At 45.2% G+C, this 15,554-nt stretch overlaps 2 protein-coding genes across 5 annotated transcripts in view; both read right to left on the bottom strand.

Annotated features, from left to right (window-relative positions):
• LOC100389414 (uncharacterized) overlaps positions 1 to 1,163 on the bottom strand; it is a 20,462-nt gene extending 19,299 nt beyond the window's left edge. Inside the window, exon 1 of one of the 2 annotated variants that reach the window (XM_078361224.1) lies at positions 391 to 1,163. The gene's annotated coding sequence lies outside the window, so the exon portion shown is untranslated. The remainder of the gene's footprint in view (positions 1 to 390) is intronic. The other variant, XM_078361225.1, reaches the window with a different exon arrangement.
• ZNF610 (zinc finger protein 610) lies at positions 391 to 15,554 on the bottom strand. Of its 3 annotated transcripts, XM_035283760.3 has the most exons (6): positions 15,313 to 15,554; positions 10,197 to 10,367; positions 9,422 to 9,659; positions 6,941 to 7,067; positions 5,686 to 5,814; positions 1,005 to 2,062 (listed from the first exon to the last, which is right to left on the bottom strand). In XM_035283760.3, exons 3-6 carry the CDS (start codon positions 9,422 to 9,424, stop codon positions 1,005 to 1,007), a joined length of 1,317 nt encoding a protein of 438 aa, XP_035139651.1. In that variant the 5' UTR covers positions 9,425 to 9,659; positions 10,197 to 10,367; positions 15,313 to 15,554. The 3 variants fall into 3 exon arrangements, with proteins under 3 accessions (XP_008986804.1, XP_035139651.1, XP_017823505.1); XM_008988556.5 differs by lacking the exon at positions 10,197 to 10,367 and having other exon boundaries at positions 391 to 2,062; XM_017968016.4 differs by lacking the exons at positions 6,941 to 7,067; positions 10,197 to 10,367.

Here is a 15,554-nt window from a genome sequence, read left to right as displayed (position 1 = left end):
CCCTGCGTGCTTACACTTCAAAGACGGATGAACATGAATACTTCCATATTACGTCACAGAGTACAGGTACAAAAAGAAATTATGTTACAGCATTTCTACCCCCAAGCCCATACCTTATTTCATACTATTTGTTGTATTACTATTTCTTTTTGCTGCACGAAAATGAAGGTGCACACCATGGGTCTTATTGGGTACACAAGAAAGGGGCACACAGAAACATAAGACAGGGCATGCTCATGAACACTGGTGTACACGTGAGGGTGTACAAGGCTGAAATGGCACCGCTACTCACAAACTGATTTTTCACTTTCCCCACGTAAGCAAGCATCCTACTCCAGCATACAAAGAACGACGCGAGTACTACATGTAATTACTCAAAATCATACTTACCGAAGTATGTGCACCCAAGTGTATGTTATGTCTCACACACTCACACGACACAGTTCTGGCTGCTTCAATCTTCAAATCCTAATGGGACATTATCTGTGCTATAAATTATCCTCCTGAGGTAAGATTAAACAATGTTGGTAAAAAGCATGTATGCATTCACACTAAGAAAAATTTAAACTAGGCTGGGCATGGTGGTTCACACCTGTAATCCCAGTGCCTCCCGGGTTCAAGTGATCTGCCTCAGTCTCTCGAGTAGCTGGGATTACAGTCATGTGCCACTACTTGTATTTTTAGTAGAGACAGAGTTTCCCCATGTTGGCCACGCTGGTCTCGAACTCCTGACCTCATGATCCGCCCGCCTCAGCCTCCCAAACTATTAGGATTACACGTGTGAGCTATCGTACCCAGCCCTGTTCTCTCTTTATATATTACTGATATATATGTCATCAGCTTTACATTTGTAAGGTTTCCTTTCAGGGTGGATCAACAGATGGGTAATAAGGCTTGAATGGAAACTAAATTCTTTGCCACATTTTACAATATCTGTAAGGCTTTGCTCCTGAGTCTTCCATTGTTGTGCCAGGTATGAATTTTAACTAAAGACTTTGTCACATTCATTGCATCTGGAAGGGGCGCAGCGAATTCTCTCCAGCGTGAATTTTCCGATGTCGTGCAAGGTGTGGATTTTGATTGAAGACCTTGCCACATGCATTACACTTGTAAGGCCTGTCTCCAGTATGAATTCTCTGATGGTTGCTTAGGTATAATTTGCGCCCAAAGACCTTGCCGCATTCATTACATTTGTAAGGTTTCTCTCCAGTATGGATGAGAAGATGGGCCATGAGGCCAGAACGCTTGCGAAATGCTCTTCCACATTCATTACATGTATAAGGCTTCTCTGTGCTATGAACTATTTGATGCCGTGCAAGGTATGAAAGCAGACTAAAGACCTTGCCACATTCCTTACATTTATAAGGTTTTTCTGCAGTGTGACTTCTCTGATGATTGCTGAGAGAAAATTTGTGCCTAAAGTTCTTGCCACACTCATTACACTTATAAGGTTTCTCTCCAGTATGGACTATAAGATGGGCAGTAAGTCCTGAACACTCTCTAAATGCTTTGCCGCATTCCTTACATTTGTGAGGCTTCTCTCCAGTATGGATTCTTTGATGTCGAGCAAGGTTTGAGTTGCGATTAAACACTTTGTCACATTCACTACATTTGTAAGGCTTCTGTCCAGTATGAATTCTCCAATGTTCTAATAGGTGTGAATTCCGACTGAAGACCTTGCCACATTTAGTACATTGGTAAGGTTTATCTGTATGGATTACTCGATGGTTAGTCAGGCTTCCAGACACTCTAAAGGCTTTGCCACCTTCACATTCATAAGATTTTCCTCTAAGGTCTACCTTCTCTTCTTGTGGGAGTAATGGGAAATCAATCAAACCATTTCTGTATTTATTAAAAATGTGTGTTGTGAAATGAGAAGAAATTTTTTGAAGTGGTGAAACTGAGGAACTATGGTTTGTGAACGTTTCACCTCGATTACTTCTGTAAATTTTCCTTCCAGCTTGAAACAGCTGCAATTCAGGCAGATGTGACTCAAGGATTAATCCAAGTTGATTTTTAATAGGCTTGTTTCCTGCATTGCTTCTTAATATACAGCTTCTCCCTAGAAAAGCAAGGAAGAGTAGAACAGAAACCCATGATTCTGGCATGTTTACAGTCTGGTGGAGGCACTGGAATCTGTCCCACCCAACTCAGACACTAGAATTATCGGTATATGGCTGGGCTCGGTGGCTCACGCCTGTAATCCCAGCACGTTGGGAGGCCAAGGCGGGTGGATCACAAGGTCAAGAGATCGAGACCATCCTGGCCAACATGGTGAAACCCTGTCTCTACTAAATACAAAAAAAATAGCCGGGCATGGTGGCGCCGGCCTGTAATCCCAGCTACTTGGGAGGCTGAGACAGGAGAATCACTTGAACCCAGGAGGCGGAGGTTGCAGTGAGCCGAGATTGTGCCATTGCACTCCAGCCTGGGTAACAAGAGTGAAACTCAGTCTCAAAAAAAAAAAAGTATCGGTATACGTTGTGTGTCACATTATGAAAGCTGAAAACACAAGGGGGTGACTTGATGCACTGGAGCAGTGGGGAATCTGCAGGACTCGGAAGGATTATGGTGACGTTGAGAAAGATAAAGGGCAGAGAAATAGAACAGAAACTGAAAGCTTCTCAGAAAAACCAGGGATAGTCGGGCGCGGTGGCTCACGCCTGTAATCCCAACACTTTGGGAGGCCGAAAAGTGAGTGGATCACGAGGTCAAGAGATCGAGACCATCCTGGTCAACATGGTGAAACCCTGTCACTACTAAAAATACAAAAAATTAGCTGGGAATGGTGGCACGTGCCTGTAATCCCAGCTACTCAGGAGGTTGAGGCAGGAGAATTGCCTCAATCCAGGAGGCGGAGGTAGCGGTGAGCCGAGATCGCGCCATTGCACTCCAGCCTGGGTAACAACAGCGAAACTCCGTCTCAAAAAAAAGAAAAGAAAAAAAAGCAGGGATGAGCCCCTTAGAGAAAATAAGACATTTAAGAGCAGTTGTATGGACATTAGTAATAGTATAATATATGCATAAAGCTAGGAAAGACACATCCCCAGAAAAGGACTGGGGGTCCCCACACTCTCTATAATAGGCTACTCGGGAAAGGTTTCCTTTTTTTTTTTTTTTTTTTTTTTTTTGAGACGGAGTTTCACTCTTGTTACCCAGGCTGGAGTGCAATGGCGTGATCTCGGCTCACCGCAACCTCCGCCTCCCAGGTTCAGGCAATTCTCCTGCCTCACCCTCCTGAGTAGCTGGGACTACAGGCACGCGCCACCATGCCCAGCTAATTTTTTATATTTGTAGTAGAGATGGGGTTTCACCATGTTGACCAGGATGGTCTCAATCTCTTGACCTCGTGATCCACCCATCTCAGCCTCCCAAAGGGCTGGGATTACAGACTTTGGCCACCGCGCCCGGCCACAATTCTTACATAAAACAACTGAAAGAAGTAGTTTAGTTTTACCAAACCTAAAATGAGAGGTACAAGGCCTACAAAAAGATGGGGAAATATGGCTAAAAGGCCAAAATAATAATAAATGTATAAATCTTCAGAAACCAAACCTAAAAACATGTAATCTTGTGAATTACTTGAAGAATACTTAAAGCAAATGCCTTAAGACGTTTAAGGAGGCTGGGAATGGTGGCTCGTGCCTGTAATCTCAGTATTTTGGGAGGCTGAGGCAGGAGGACTGTGTGAGTGCAGTTCAGAAGCAGCCTGGTGACACAGCAAGACTTCATCGCTACTAAAAGTCAAAAAAATCCAGCTGGGCATGTGGGCATGTGCCTGTAATCCCAGCTGCTAAGGAACAGACAAGTAACTGAATTCAGGAGAACAATACATAATAATATAGAGAATATCAAGCAAAAGACACACCATTTTTTTTTTCTTTTTTTTTTTTCCAAAATGACCAAGGTTGTATCTATCAGTAAAAGAAACTAATTTTTTTTTGAGACGGAGTTTCACTCTTGTTACCCAGGCTGGAGTGCAATGGCGCGATCTCAGCTCACCACAACCTCCGTCTCCTGGGTTCAGGCAATTCTCCTGCCTCACCCTCCCGAGTAGCTGGGATTACAGGCACACGCCACCATGTCCAGCTAATTTTTGTATTTTTAGTAGAGACGGGGTTTCACCATGTTGACCAAGATGGTCTCGATGGTCTTGACCTCGTGATCCACCTGCCTCGGCCTCCCAAAGTGCTGGGATTATAGGCATGAGCCACTGAGCCTGGCCAGAAACTAATTTTTAAAAACCAAACATTCTTGCTGGGCGCAGTGGCTCATGCCTGTAATCCCCACACTTTGGGAGGCCAAGGTGCGTGGATCACCTGAGGTCAGGAGTTCGAGACCAGCCTGGCCAACATGGTGAAACCCCATCTCTACTAAAAATACAAAAATTATCCAGGCATGGTGGCAGGCACCTGTAATCCCAGCTACTTGGAAGGCTAAGGCAACAGAATCGCTTGAACCAAGGACTTGGAGGTTGCAGTGAGCCGAGATTGCACCACTGCATTCCAGCAGCCTGGGCAACAAGAGCAAAACTCCATCTTAAAAAACAAAAACAAAAACCAAACATTCTAGAGCTGAAATACAACCAAGTAAAAATTTACTAGCGGTTTCAACAGCAGACTAAATTAGACACAGAGATGAATGAGCAATCTTAAAGATAGGATACTCAAAATATCAGCTATAAAAAACAGAAAGAAAAAATGACAAAGAAAAACACACGAACCCCAACATTTTGGGATGCTGTCAAACAGAATTATACACAAACTCCTGGGGGTTCAGAAGAAGACAGAGGATCCCTGTCTTTTGCGAGATTCAAGTAATAATTCAAGTAATAATGTCCAGACCAGGCACAGTGGCTCATGCTTGTAATCCCAGTACTTTAGGAGGCTGAGGTGGGTGGATATCACTTGAGGCTAGGAGTTCGAGATCTGCCTGGCCAACATGGTGAAATCCTCTGTCTACTAAAAATACAAAAATTAACCAGGTGTGCTGGCACACACCTGTAATTCCAGCTAGTCGAGTGGCTGAGGCACAAAAATCACTTGAACCTGAGAGAGGCAGACTGCTGTGAGCTCAGATTGTGCCATTATTAATACCTATTTCAGGAATGATGTAATATTTCTTTTTCCCTCTTTTTCTCTTTTTCCCTTTTTTTCTTTTCCCTCTTTTACTTTCTCAAAAAAAAAAAAAAAGACACACTCGGCCGGGCGTGGTGGCTCATGTCTGTAATCTCAGCACTTTGGGCGGCCGAAGCAGGCGGATCACTTGAGGTCCAGCCTGGACAACATGGTGAAATCCCTTCTCCACTAAAAATACAAAAATTAGCTGTGTGTGGTGGCACACGCTTGTACACCCAGCCACTGGGGAGGCTGAGGCACGAGAATCGCTTGAACCTGGGAGGCGGAAGTTACAGTGAGCTGAGATCACACCACTGCACTCCAGCCTGGGTAACAGAGCAAGACTACATCTCAAAAAACAATTGTATGGCTTTGCAAGGTATGTGGCTGTAATTCTACCACTTTGGGAGGCCAAGGCAGGAGGACTGCTTGAGTCTAGCTAGGGGTTTGAGGCTGCAGTGGGCTATGATTGCCACTGCACCACAGCCTGGGTGATAGTGCAACACCCTGTCTCAAAAAATAAAAAAATAAAAACCACAGCTGCCACTCTGCCCATCCGAGCTCTTACCTGCGGTCACACTTCTGATACGTTCCCGTCCGTCTTGAATTTTTACTATTTTAAGTTCACCCTGAAGAGTCGAGGGCTCTCTCCTTTGCTCCAACATGGAGATAATACTTAGGTCAGGAAGACAGATTCCTGTTTATAAAAAGAAAGAACCAAGATGTGCTGGGGCATCTCCAAAATCCAAGCCCCATGTTTACATAAGAGAGGATATTACAGATGGATGAAGAATAACCTTGCGGCCGGGCACGGTGGCTCAAGCCTGTTATCCCAGCACTTTGAAAGGCCGAGGCAGGTGGATCATGAGGTCAGAACTTTGAGACCAGCCTGCTCAACATAGTGAAACCCCATCTCTATTAAAAATACAAAAAATTCAGTCTGCTTGAGGCTGTAATTTAAAAATTTTAAGAAGAAGAAGAAGAAGAAAAAAAAACACGAAAAAGAAAAAAAAAATACAAAAATTAGTCGAGTGTGCTGGCACGAGCCTGGAGTCCCAGCTACTCAGGAGGCTGAGGCGGAAGAATCACTTGTACCTGGAGCGGGGGAGTTGCAGTGAGCCAAGACCATGCCATTGTCTCAAAAAAAAAAAGTAAGAAAGAAAAATATTTCACAAGTTCAGCCACAGACAGCCTCCGTCTGAGTGCGTAGGGAATACTGTAATACGCAGCCACCGAGACCTCTTCCCAGAACTACTGACTTGTCAGCACAGGGAGAAAAGACAGAACCGGTCATCGGGTGCCGCCCAGTGACGTATCACAAAGGGGGCAGAACATCTGAAGAAAGGAGACATTTCCAGTCCAAAGAGCATAATAGAGCTTTTCTTTTCTTTTTTTTTTTTTTTGAGACAAGAGTTTTGCTCTTGTTACCCAGGCTGGAGTGCAATGGCACGATCTCGGCTCACTGCAACCTCCGCCTCCTGGGTTTAGGCAATTCTCCTGCCTCAGCCTCCCGAGTAGCTGGGACTACAGGCGTGAGCCACCATGCCCAGCTAATTTTTTGTGTTTTTAGTAGAGATGGGGTTTCACCACGTTGACCAAGATGGTCTCGATCTCTTGACCTCGTGATCCACCTGCCTCAGCCTCCCAACGTGATGGGATTACAGTCTTGAGCCACCGCACCTGGCCCAATAGAGCTTTTCATTTCTGAGTCAACAAGGTTTCTAACTCAGTTAAGCAATTTAGGGGCTCCCAACAGGCACACAAGAGAAAATGCAAAGCTGGCTTAGAGCAGATCCCGGCTTCTGAAGGGACACTGTCCTCACCCAGGGAGACCAGGTTCCTGTAGTTCTCCAGCATCACGTCCCTGTACAAAGCCTGCTGTGCAGGGTCCAGGCATGTCCACTCCTCCTGGGAGAACTCTATGGCCACATCCATGAATGTCAAGTGTCCCTAAAATGATGACCACATTGTTTGCAACACTAAAAATGTATAAATTGTACTCAATTTAGTTTATAAACATTTTTAGATATTAAGCCATTAAAAATGGCAGATCATTAAAACACAGAAACTTTGACTCCTATCTCTAATACCCACATTCAAAAATATATATCTAGTATTTTTAAAAATTCAGATGGGGTTTTACTAGGTTGCCCAGAAAGATTTCAAACTCCTGAGTTCAATGGAAGTGTTTAATCCTTCTGCCCCTGCCTCCCACAAAGGTGGGATTATAGGCATACACCACTAACCCTGGCCTATAAATACACTTCTGTCCATTAAAATTTACATATGTAGGTATTAGCAAAAGCCCAATGGAATTTACTGATTTATTTTGTTAATAAAGCAGTGACATATGACAGAAAATTTAAGAATATTATACATTGGGTCAAGAGATCCAGACCATCCTGGTCAATATGGTGAAACCCCGTCTTTACTAAAAATACAAAAAATTAGCTGGGCATGGTGGCGCGTGCCTGTAATCCCAGCTACTCAGGAGGCTGAGGCAGGAGAATTGCCTGAACCCAGGAGGCGGAGGTTGTGGTGAGCCGAGATCGCGCCATTGCACTCCAGCCTGGGTAACAAGAGCGAAACTCCGTCTCAAAAAAAAAGAAACTCCTACAAAAACTAGTGAAGATTTTACTCTTTTCTTCAGGACTTGCTCCCCTCCTGGAAACCCACACACATGCTGCAGCAGTGGGGAGCTGGGCTGGACTGAGCTGCCCCATTCAGGGCACAGACTCAGCCCTGATCAGACCCCATGCAGAGCACAGCTCCCTCCCCTCTCTGTGGATCCCAGGTTCATGTAATCCCTCACAAACGGAGGACAGAGAGCCTTGGTGCTCAGTGCCAGATACACAACACAGTGGAATCCCCTAATCCACGAGGGATATGTTCCAACATGCCCAGTGGATACCCAGAACCTCAAACAGGACTGAACCCTATTTACTGCACTTAAATTATGGATGTGACAGCTTCTCACTGACATATCCAAACTGCCAGCCTCAATATCCATGTGCTTGGGGGATACTGTTAAGTAAAATAATGATTAAACAAAGGACTGAGATACCCCAAAAGTTGGACCACATCAAGAAGAAGACTATTTTTTTTTTTGAGACAAAGTTTCATTCCTGTTGCCCAGGATGGAGGGCAATGGAGTGATCTTGGCTCACTGCAACCTCCACTTCCTGGGTTCAAACGATTCTTCTGTTTCAGCCTCCCGAGTAGCTGGAATTCCAGACGCCTGCCACCTCGCCTGGCTAATTTTTGTATTTTTAGTAGAGATGTTTCACTGTGTTGTCCAGGCTGGTCTTGAACTCCTGACCTCAGGTGAACTATGCCCCTTGACCTCCCAAAGTGCTGAGAATACAGGCGTAAGCCACCACACCCAGCCAAAAGAAGACTATTAAATGACTCATAGGCAGATAGAGTCTACAGTCGGCCTTCAGTATTTCTAGGGTCCAAATTTAGGGATTCAACAAACAACAGAGTGAATTAACTACGGGGGGGCGGGGGGGAGAGCCGGGCGCAGTGGCTCAAAGGCTCACACCTGTAATCCCAACTCTTTGGAAGGCTGAGTGGGGTGAATCACGAGGTCAGGAGTTCGAGACCAGCCTGACCAACACGGTGAAACCCCATCTCTACTAAAAACTACAAAAATTAGCCAGGTGTGGTAGCACTCCTATAATCCCAGCTACTCAGGAGGCTGAGGCAGGAGAATCGTTTGAACCCAGGAGGCGGAGGTTGTAGTGAGCCGAGATCGTACCACTGCACTCCAGCCTAGACGGCAGAGAGAGACTCTTGAAATGTCTCAAAAAACAAGAAAAAAAAGCAAGTAATATAACAGAAGATATCAACAAAGTATAACAACCATTTATAAATTTGTAAATTTCATTTGTAAATTTGTAAATTTGCATTTGTAAATTTCATTGATCCATTATAAGTTTCATTAATCTATTATAAGTAATCAAGAGATGATTTAAAGTATATGGGAGGATGTGTGTGGTTTAAATGCAAATATAGTCATACATTGCTTAGCAACGGGACCTGTTTTGAGAAATGTATTTTCAGACCATTTCATTATTGACCGCACTTACATAAGCCATGATGGTACAGCCTACTACACATCTAGAGTATATGGTATAACCTATTGTTAAAAATCTATACATCATGTTGCGTACTGAATACTATAGCCAACTGTGACACAATGGTATGTACTTGTAAATAAAAACATGTCTCAGCATAGAAAAGGTACAGTCATAATATGACATAAATGTTTAAAAAATGGTACATCTGTATAGGGCACTTACCATGAATGGAGCTTGCAGGGCTAGAAATTGCTCTGGAGGAGTCAGTGAGCGTGTGGTGACAGAATCTGACGGCCTAGGACACAACTGTGTACTGCTGTAGATTTTACGAATACTGAATACTCAGCCACGTGTGGTGGCTCACACTTACAATCCCAGCACGTCTGGAGAACGAGGCAAGCAGCCTGCTTGAGCCCAGAAGTTCAAGACCAGTTTGCGCAACATGGCGAGACTCCTGTGCCTACAAAAAACAAATACAAAAATAAGTTGAGGAATGGTGGAACACACCTGTAGTCCCAGCTAAGCAGGAGGCTGTGGTGGGCGGATCCTCTGAACGTAGGATGTTGAGGCTGCAGTGAGCCAGGATCACGGCACTGCACTCCAGCCTGCGCGGCAGTGTGAAAGCCCGTCTCAAACATACATACACACATTCTTCTGTATAAGAGCTAAAAAAATAAAATACATACTACATACTTACTGTGTATTTAGGCTACACTAACATGTTTTTCTCAATGACAAATTAACCTTAGCTTACCGTCAATATTTGACTTTATAAACTTCTAAATTTAACTTTTTGACTTTTACAGTAACATTTAGCTTAAAAGACATTGTATAGCTGTACAAAAATATTTTGTCTTTTACAATTTACTTTCCCCTTTTAAACTTTTTAAAAAATAAAATATTAAAAAAGTATTTTTCTCATTTAAAATTTATTTTCCCCTTTTAAGCTTTTTTGTCAACAACCAGGACACACACACATGCATCGGCCTATGCCTACACAGGGCCAGGGTCATCAATGTCACTGTCTTCCAGTGCCACATCTTGTCCCACTGGAAGGTCCTGGGGCAACAACATGGACGGAGCTGTCATCTCCTGGGATGACAATGCCTTCTTCTGGATACCTCCTGAAGAACTTGCCTGAGGCTCTTCTAGTGAATCTGAAAGTCAGCTGAGTAGGAGAGAAAAGAAGAGAGAGAGAGAGAAGAAGAAAAATATCCGTAGTGGTTTGCTTGCTTGCTTATTTTTTCTTCCTAAATGTTCTTGTGAGCAGATAATGAACCATGAACTCTCCTATTAATAAACACCTTTTGGGGCTGGGCACGGTGGTCCACGCCTGTAATCCCAGAACTTTGGGAGGCTGAGGCAGGCAGATCACACAAGACTAGGAGTTCGAGACTAGCCTGGCCAAAATGGCGAAATGTCGTCTCTACTAAAAATACAAACATGAGCTGGGCGTAGTGGCAGGCACCTGTAATCTCAGCTACTGAGGAGGCTGAGGCAGGAGAATGGCTTGAACCCAGGAGGCGGAAGTTGCAGTGAGCCGAGATCGCGCCATTGCACTCCAACCTGGGGGACAGAGCAAAACTCTGTCTCAAAATACGTAATTACAAATAAACACCTTTTGGTGTTGAAGTTCATGTTTTCAAACTTTTTAAGAAGCTTGGGCCAGGTGCCGTGGCTCAAGCCTGTAATCCCAGCACTTTGGGAGGCCGAGGCGGGTGAATCACGAGGTCAAGAGATCGAGACCATCCTGGTCAACAAGGTGAAACCTCATCACTACTAAATATACGAAAATTAGCTGGGCATGGTGGCGCGTGCCTGTAGTCCCAGCTATTCAGGAAGCTGAGGCAAGAGAATTGCTTGAACCCAAGAGGCGGAAGTTGCGGTGAGCCGAGATCGTGGGTAACAAGAGTGAAACTCCGTCTCAAAAACAAAACAAAACAAAACAAAAAATTAGCTGGACATGGTGAGGCGCGCCTGTAGTCACAGCTATTCAGGAGGCTGAGGCAAGAGAATTGCTTGAACCCAAGAGGCGGAGGTTGTGGTGAGCCAAGATCATGGGTAACAAGAGTCAAACTCCGTCTCAAAAAAAGAACAACAACAAAAAAATTAGCTGGGCATGGTGGCGCACGCCTGTAATCCCAGCTACTCAGGAGGCTGAGGCAGGAGAATCGCTTGGGTAACAAGAGCGAAACTCCGTCTCAAAAAAATAAAGCAGCTTGTTGAGGTCTGTATAAGCTTCTGCTAAACCCTTCACTGTGAAATTCTTGGATTTTTTTTTTTTTTCTCTTCTCCTTCACTTTCCTATCCTCTTACCTCTTCCTCAGCTACTTGTTCTATCATTTCCAACAACTTCCTCGCTCATTTCTCATGAACCCCCTCTAGGACCATCGCAATGTCATCCTCACCCACACCCAGGCTAAAGCTGTCTGGTAACAACCCAGGTTTGTTTACACCAGCATCAACACAGGCACAAGGAACGCACTGGACTATGACGTCATGACTGCTCGACGTCGCTAGGCAACAGGAATTTTTCAGCCCCAGTGTAATCTTATGGAACCAGCATCACAGATCTGATTGTTGATCAAAATGTCATTATGCAGTGTATGACTGCGGTACCCAACTTTATATAAGGGACTTGAAGATCACTTGATTTTGGTATCCTCAGGGGTTGTGGAAGTAATCCCTTTGATATTGAGGGATGACTGCATGGCCTAGACATACTGGAAAAACAGATGATTCAATTCCTGGGCAAATTAGAGTGGGACTGGCCGGGTGCAGTGGCTCTCATCTGTAATTCTAGGACTTTGGGAAGCCAAGGTAGGCAGACTGGCTGAGCTCAGAAGTTCAAGACCAGCCTGGACATGGTGGAACTCCGTCTCTATGAAAAATACAAAAAACTAGCGGGATGTGGTGGTGCATGCCTGTAATCCCAGCTACTTAGGAGGCTGAGGCAGGAGAATTGCTTGAACCAAGGAGGTGGAGGTTGTAGTGAGCTGAGATCACGCCACTGTACTCCAGCCTAGGCAACAGAACGAGCCTCTGTTTCAAAAAAATAATTTTTATAAACTGTATTAAGCCTGGTGTAGGGGCTCATCCCTGTAATTCCAGAGCTTTGGAAGCACAGAAGAGGGGTACTTTCTATAGGAAGAAATATGGTTAATGTAGTATTTTTTTGTTTTAAAGATAGAAGAGTAGAAGGAAAATAAAACTTTTATTTTGTGTAGGAGTGTATTTGAATGAATGATGCCTCCATCTGGGTAGATTTTGGAAGGCTGAGGTGGGAAAATCACTTGAGCTCAGGAGTTTTAAACCAGTCTGGGCCAGGTGCAGTGGCTCACACCTGTAATCCCAGCACTTTGGGAGGCCGAGGCGGGTGGATCACGAGGTCAAGAGATCGAGACCATCCCGGTCAACCCTGTCTCTACTAAAAATACAAAAAATTAGCTGGGCATGGTGGCGCATGCCTATAATCCCAGCTACTCCGGATGCTGAGGCAAGAGAATTGCCTGAACCCAGGAGGCGGAGGTTGCGGTGAGCCGAGATTGCGCCATTGCACTCCAGCCTGGGTAACAAGCGAAACTCCGTCTCAAAAAATAATGATAATAATAATAATAATTTCCTAGACAAAAAATTCAGTAACACCTTAGAGGAAACATGTCATCCCACTCTGAGATTGTGAGTGGGGCTGGCAGATGGTGGACAATTTCAGGATCAGCAGCAGCCAGGAGCAGAGACAGATCATTCCCCGTTGCTACTGAGTAGATATCACAGGCCCTGAGACCAGTGGACGGGCCAAGTCTCTTCCCTTTACTGGTTGAGGTAAGAAAAAAAAAAAACCTGTTTTTACTACACTCATATTCAGCACAGAATACTACGCCTCTTGTTACCAAAATGTGTGTTTTCCCCCATGGCTGAGACGGAGTGTCACTGTTACCTAGGATGGTCTTGGCTCATCGCAACCTCCACCTCCTGGGTTCAAGCGATTCTCCTGCCTCAGCCTCCCAAGAAACTGGGATTATAGGCACATGCCATCGTGTCCAGCTAATTTTTGTAGTTTTAGTAGAGATGAGGTTTTGTCATGTTGGCCAGGCTGATCTCGAACTCCTGACCTCAAATGATCCGCCCACCTCAGCCTCCCAAAGTGTTGGGATTACAGGCGTGAGCCACCGCGTCCAGCCCATGCTGACCAGTTCTGTGGTACACTCACAGTTGTGTATCCCACAAGTTAACTCAATTTTGATACTGTCTACCCGGAGGCAGGCAAAGATCCCACAGGTTAAAGATGCAGTCCCACAAGAGCGCCCCTGCGTTTAGATGCAGATAAAAAGCACAGGCCGGGTGTGGTGGCTCATGCCTGTAATCCCAGCACTTTGGGAGGCCAAGGCGGGCCGGATCACTTGAGGTCAGGAGTTCGAGACCATCTGGCCAACATGGTGAAACCTTGTCTCTATTTTTTAAAAACAAACAAACAAATAGAGCATGGTTTCTGGCGGAGCACAGTGGCTCACTCCTGTAATACCAGCACTTTGGGAGGCCGAGGCAGGGGGATCACCTGAGGTTGGGAGTTTGAGACCAGGCTGACCAACATGGAGAAACCCCATCTTTACTAAAAATACAAAATGAGCCAGGCATGTTGGCGCATGCCTGTAATATCAGCTACTGGGGAAGCTGAGGCAGCAGAATCACTTGAACCCGGGAGGCAGAGGTGGTGGTGAGCTGAGATATTGTGCCACTGTAGTCCAGCCTGGGCAACAACAACAGCAAAAGCGTGGTTTCCAAGAGCCTGTGCTTTGTTTTGAGACAGAGTCTCGCTGTCGCCCAGGCTAGAGTGCAGTGGCGCCACCCTGGTTCAATGCAACCTCCACCTCTTGGGATCAAGAGATTCTTGTGCCTCAGTCAAGTAGCTGGGACCACAGGCAAACACCACCATGAATACTAATTTTTGTATTCTTAGTAGAGATGGGTTTTCACCATATCAGCCAGGCTGGTCATGAACTCCTGACCTTAAGTGATCTGCCCGCCTTGGCTTCCCAAAGTGCTGGAATTACAGGCGAGAGCCACTATGCCTGGTCCAAAAGTCCCTCGTTTTGATTACTTTACTAGGAAGGCTCTTCCATCTGGCTGTTCTTCTGTATCCTCTGCAATATTGTTTGTAACAAAGGGATGAAACGAAGCAAAACATTTCCCTGAGTTCTGTGAACCACTCTAGCAAATGCACAAAATGTGAGCAAAATTCCCCAGTTTATAGTTGACTAATTGGTCACAAGGCTGTGGTCCCAACCCTGGACTTGCAAGTGGCACTTGAAGTAGGAGCAATGTGGAACGCAGCTCTCGAGCTGTAGAATCTGATGCTAACTCCATATAGAGTGTTAAGTGTGAAATTGACTTAAATTATAGAACACCCAAGTGGTGTCTGACGAATTGCTTGTTGGTGGGAAATAATCCCCACACATTTTGGTGACCAGAGATGTGGCATTCTGTGTTGGGTGTTCGCTACTGTGTTGACTATAAGAGTAGGAAAAACACTTTGGTTTTCCCTTCTATCTTACACACTCACCTACACCTGAATGAGGCAAGTCACTGACCTCTGGCTGAATAGGGATTGTGAATGGAAGCTAACCTGTGATGCCAAGAATGATAAAATGCACCTGCCTTCTAGGCAGGAACTTTGCAAGTCTCATCTTCATCTGCATTTTTAAAATGCATTTTATATTTACAAGATTACAATGAGAGAAATCAGTATATCACTACTTAATCGTAATATTCAACCAACTCATCACTCACCTGCACTCAGGGTCCCCATCTCTTGTCATGAGTATGTTTCCCTCCCTCATTGCGCACATCTCTCTCATTCTCACCTGCTTTCTCCACTTCATTTTACCCCTAGGCACTGGCTCATTTTCCCGACCCTCTCCTATCCTACTGTTTCTCCCCCTCTTCCCTCTTCCACGTGTTCTGTTCCATTACGGCAATTTGTTTTGCCCCTAGTTCCTCTTTGTGTCCCGTCTTTGCCCCCAATTTCCATAAACGGCCGCCTGTTTTTTGCCCTCCCTATCTCGGCTTCCTCTCTGCTCTCCCTGAGAAAAGAAGTCTCGAAAATCCGTGTTTACCTGGCCCAAGGCAGAACGACCGGACACAGGGCCCGTCGCCGAGCGATTTTAACCACACGAGGAAGCGACCGCCCGACTCTCACGGAGACGCCTGAATTTACTGGGCGTGAATGGAGATGCGGGGATTTCAAGGTCTTTGTCGACCCTCGGATCCCGGGTACAGAAGAGCGGGGTGGCTGGGAATCCCAGACCGAATCTAAACAAAGGGAAACCCACACGCTCCGTCGCGACCTTCGATTCAC

Source organism: Callithrix jacchus, chromosome 22, assembly GCF_049354715.1.
Source record: "Callithrix jacchus isolate 240 chromosome 22, calJac240_pri, whole genome shotgun sequence".
In the NCBI taxonomy this organism is placed as follows: domain Eukaryota; kingdom Metazoa; phylum Chordata; class Mammalia; order Primates; family Cebidae; genus Callithrix; species Callithrix jacchus.
Note: the sequence above shows the minus strand (reverse complement) of the source record. Positions and strands in the feature narration are given on the sequence as shown.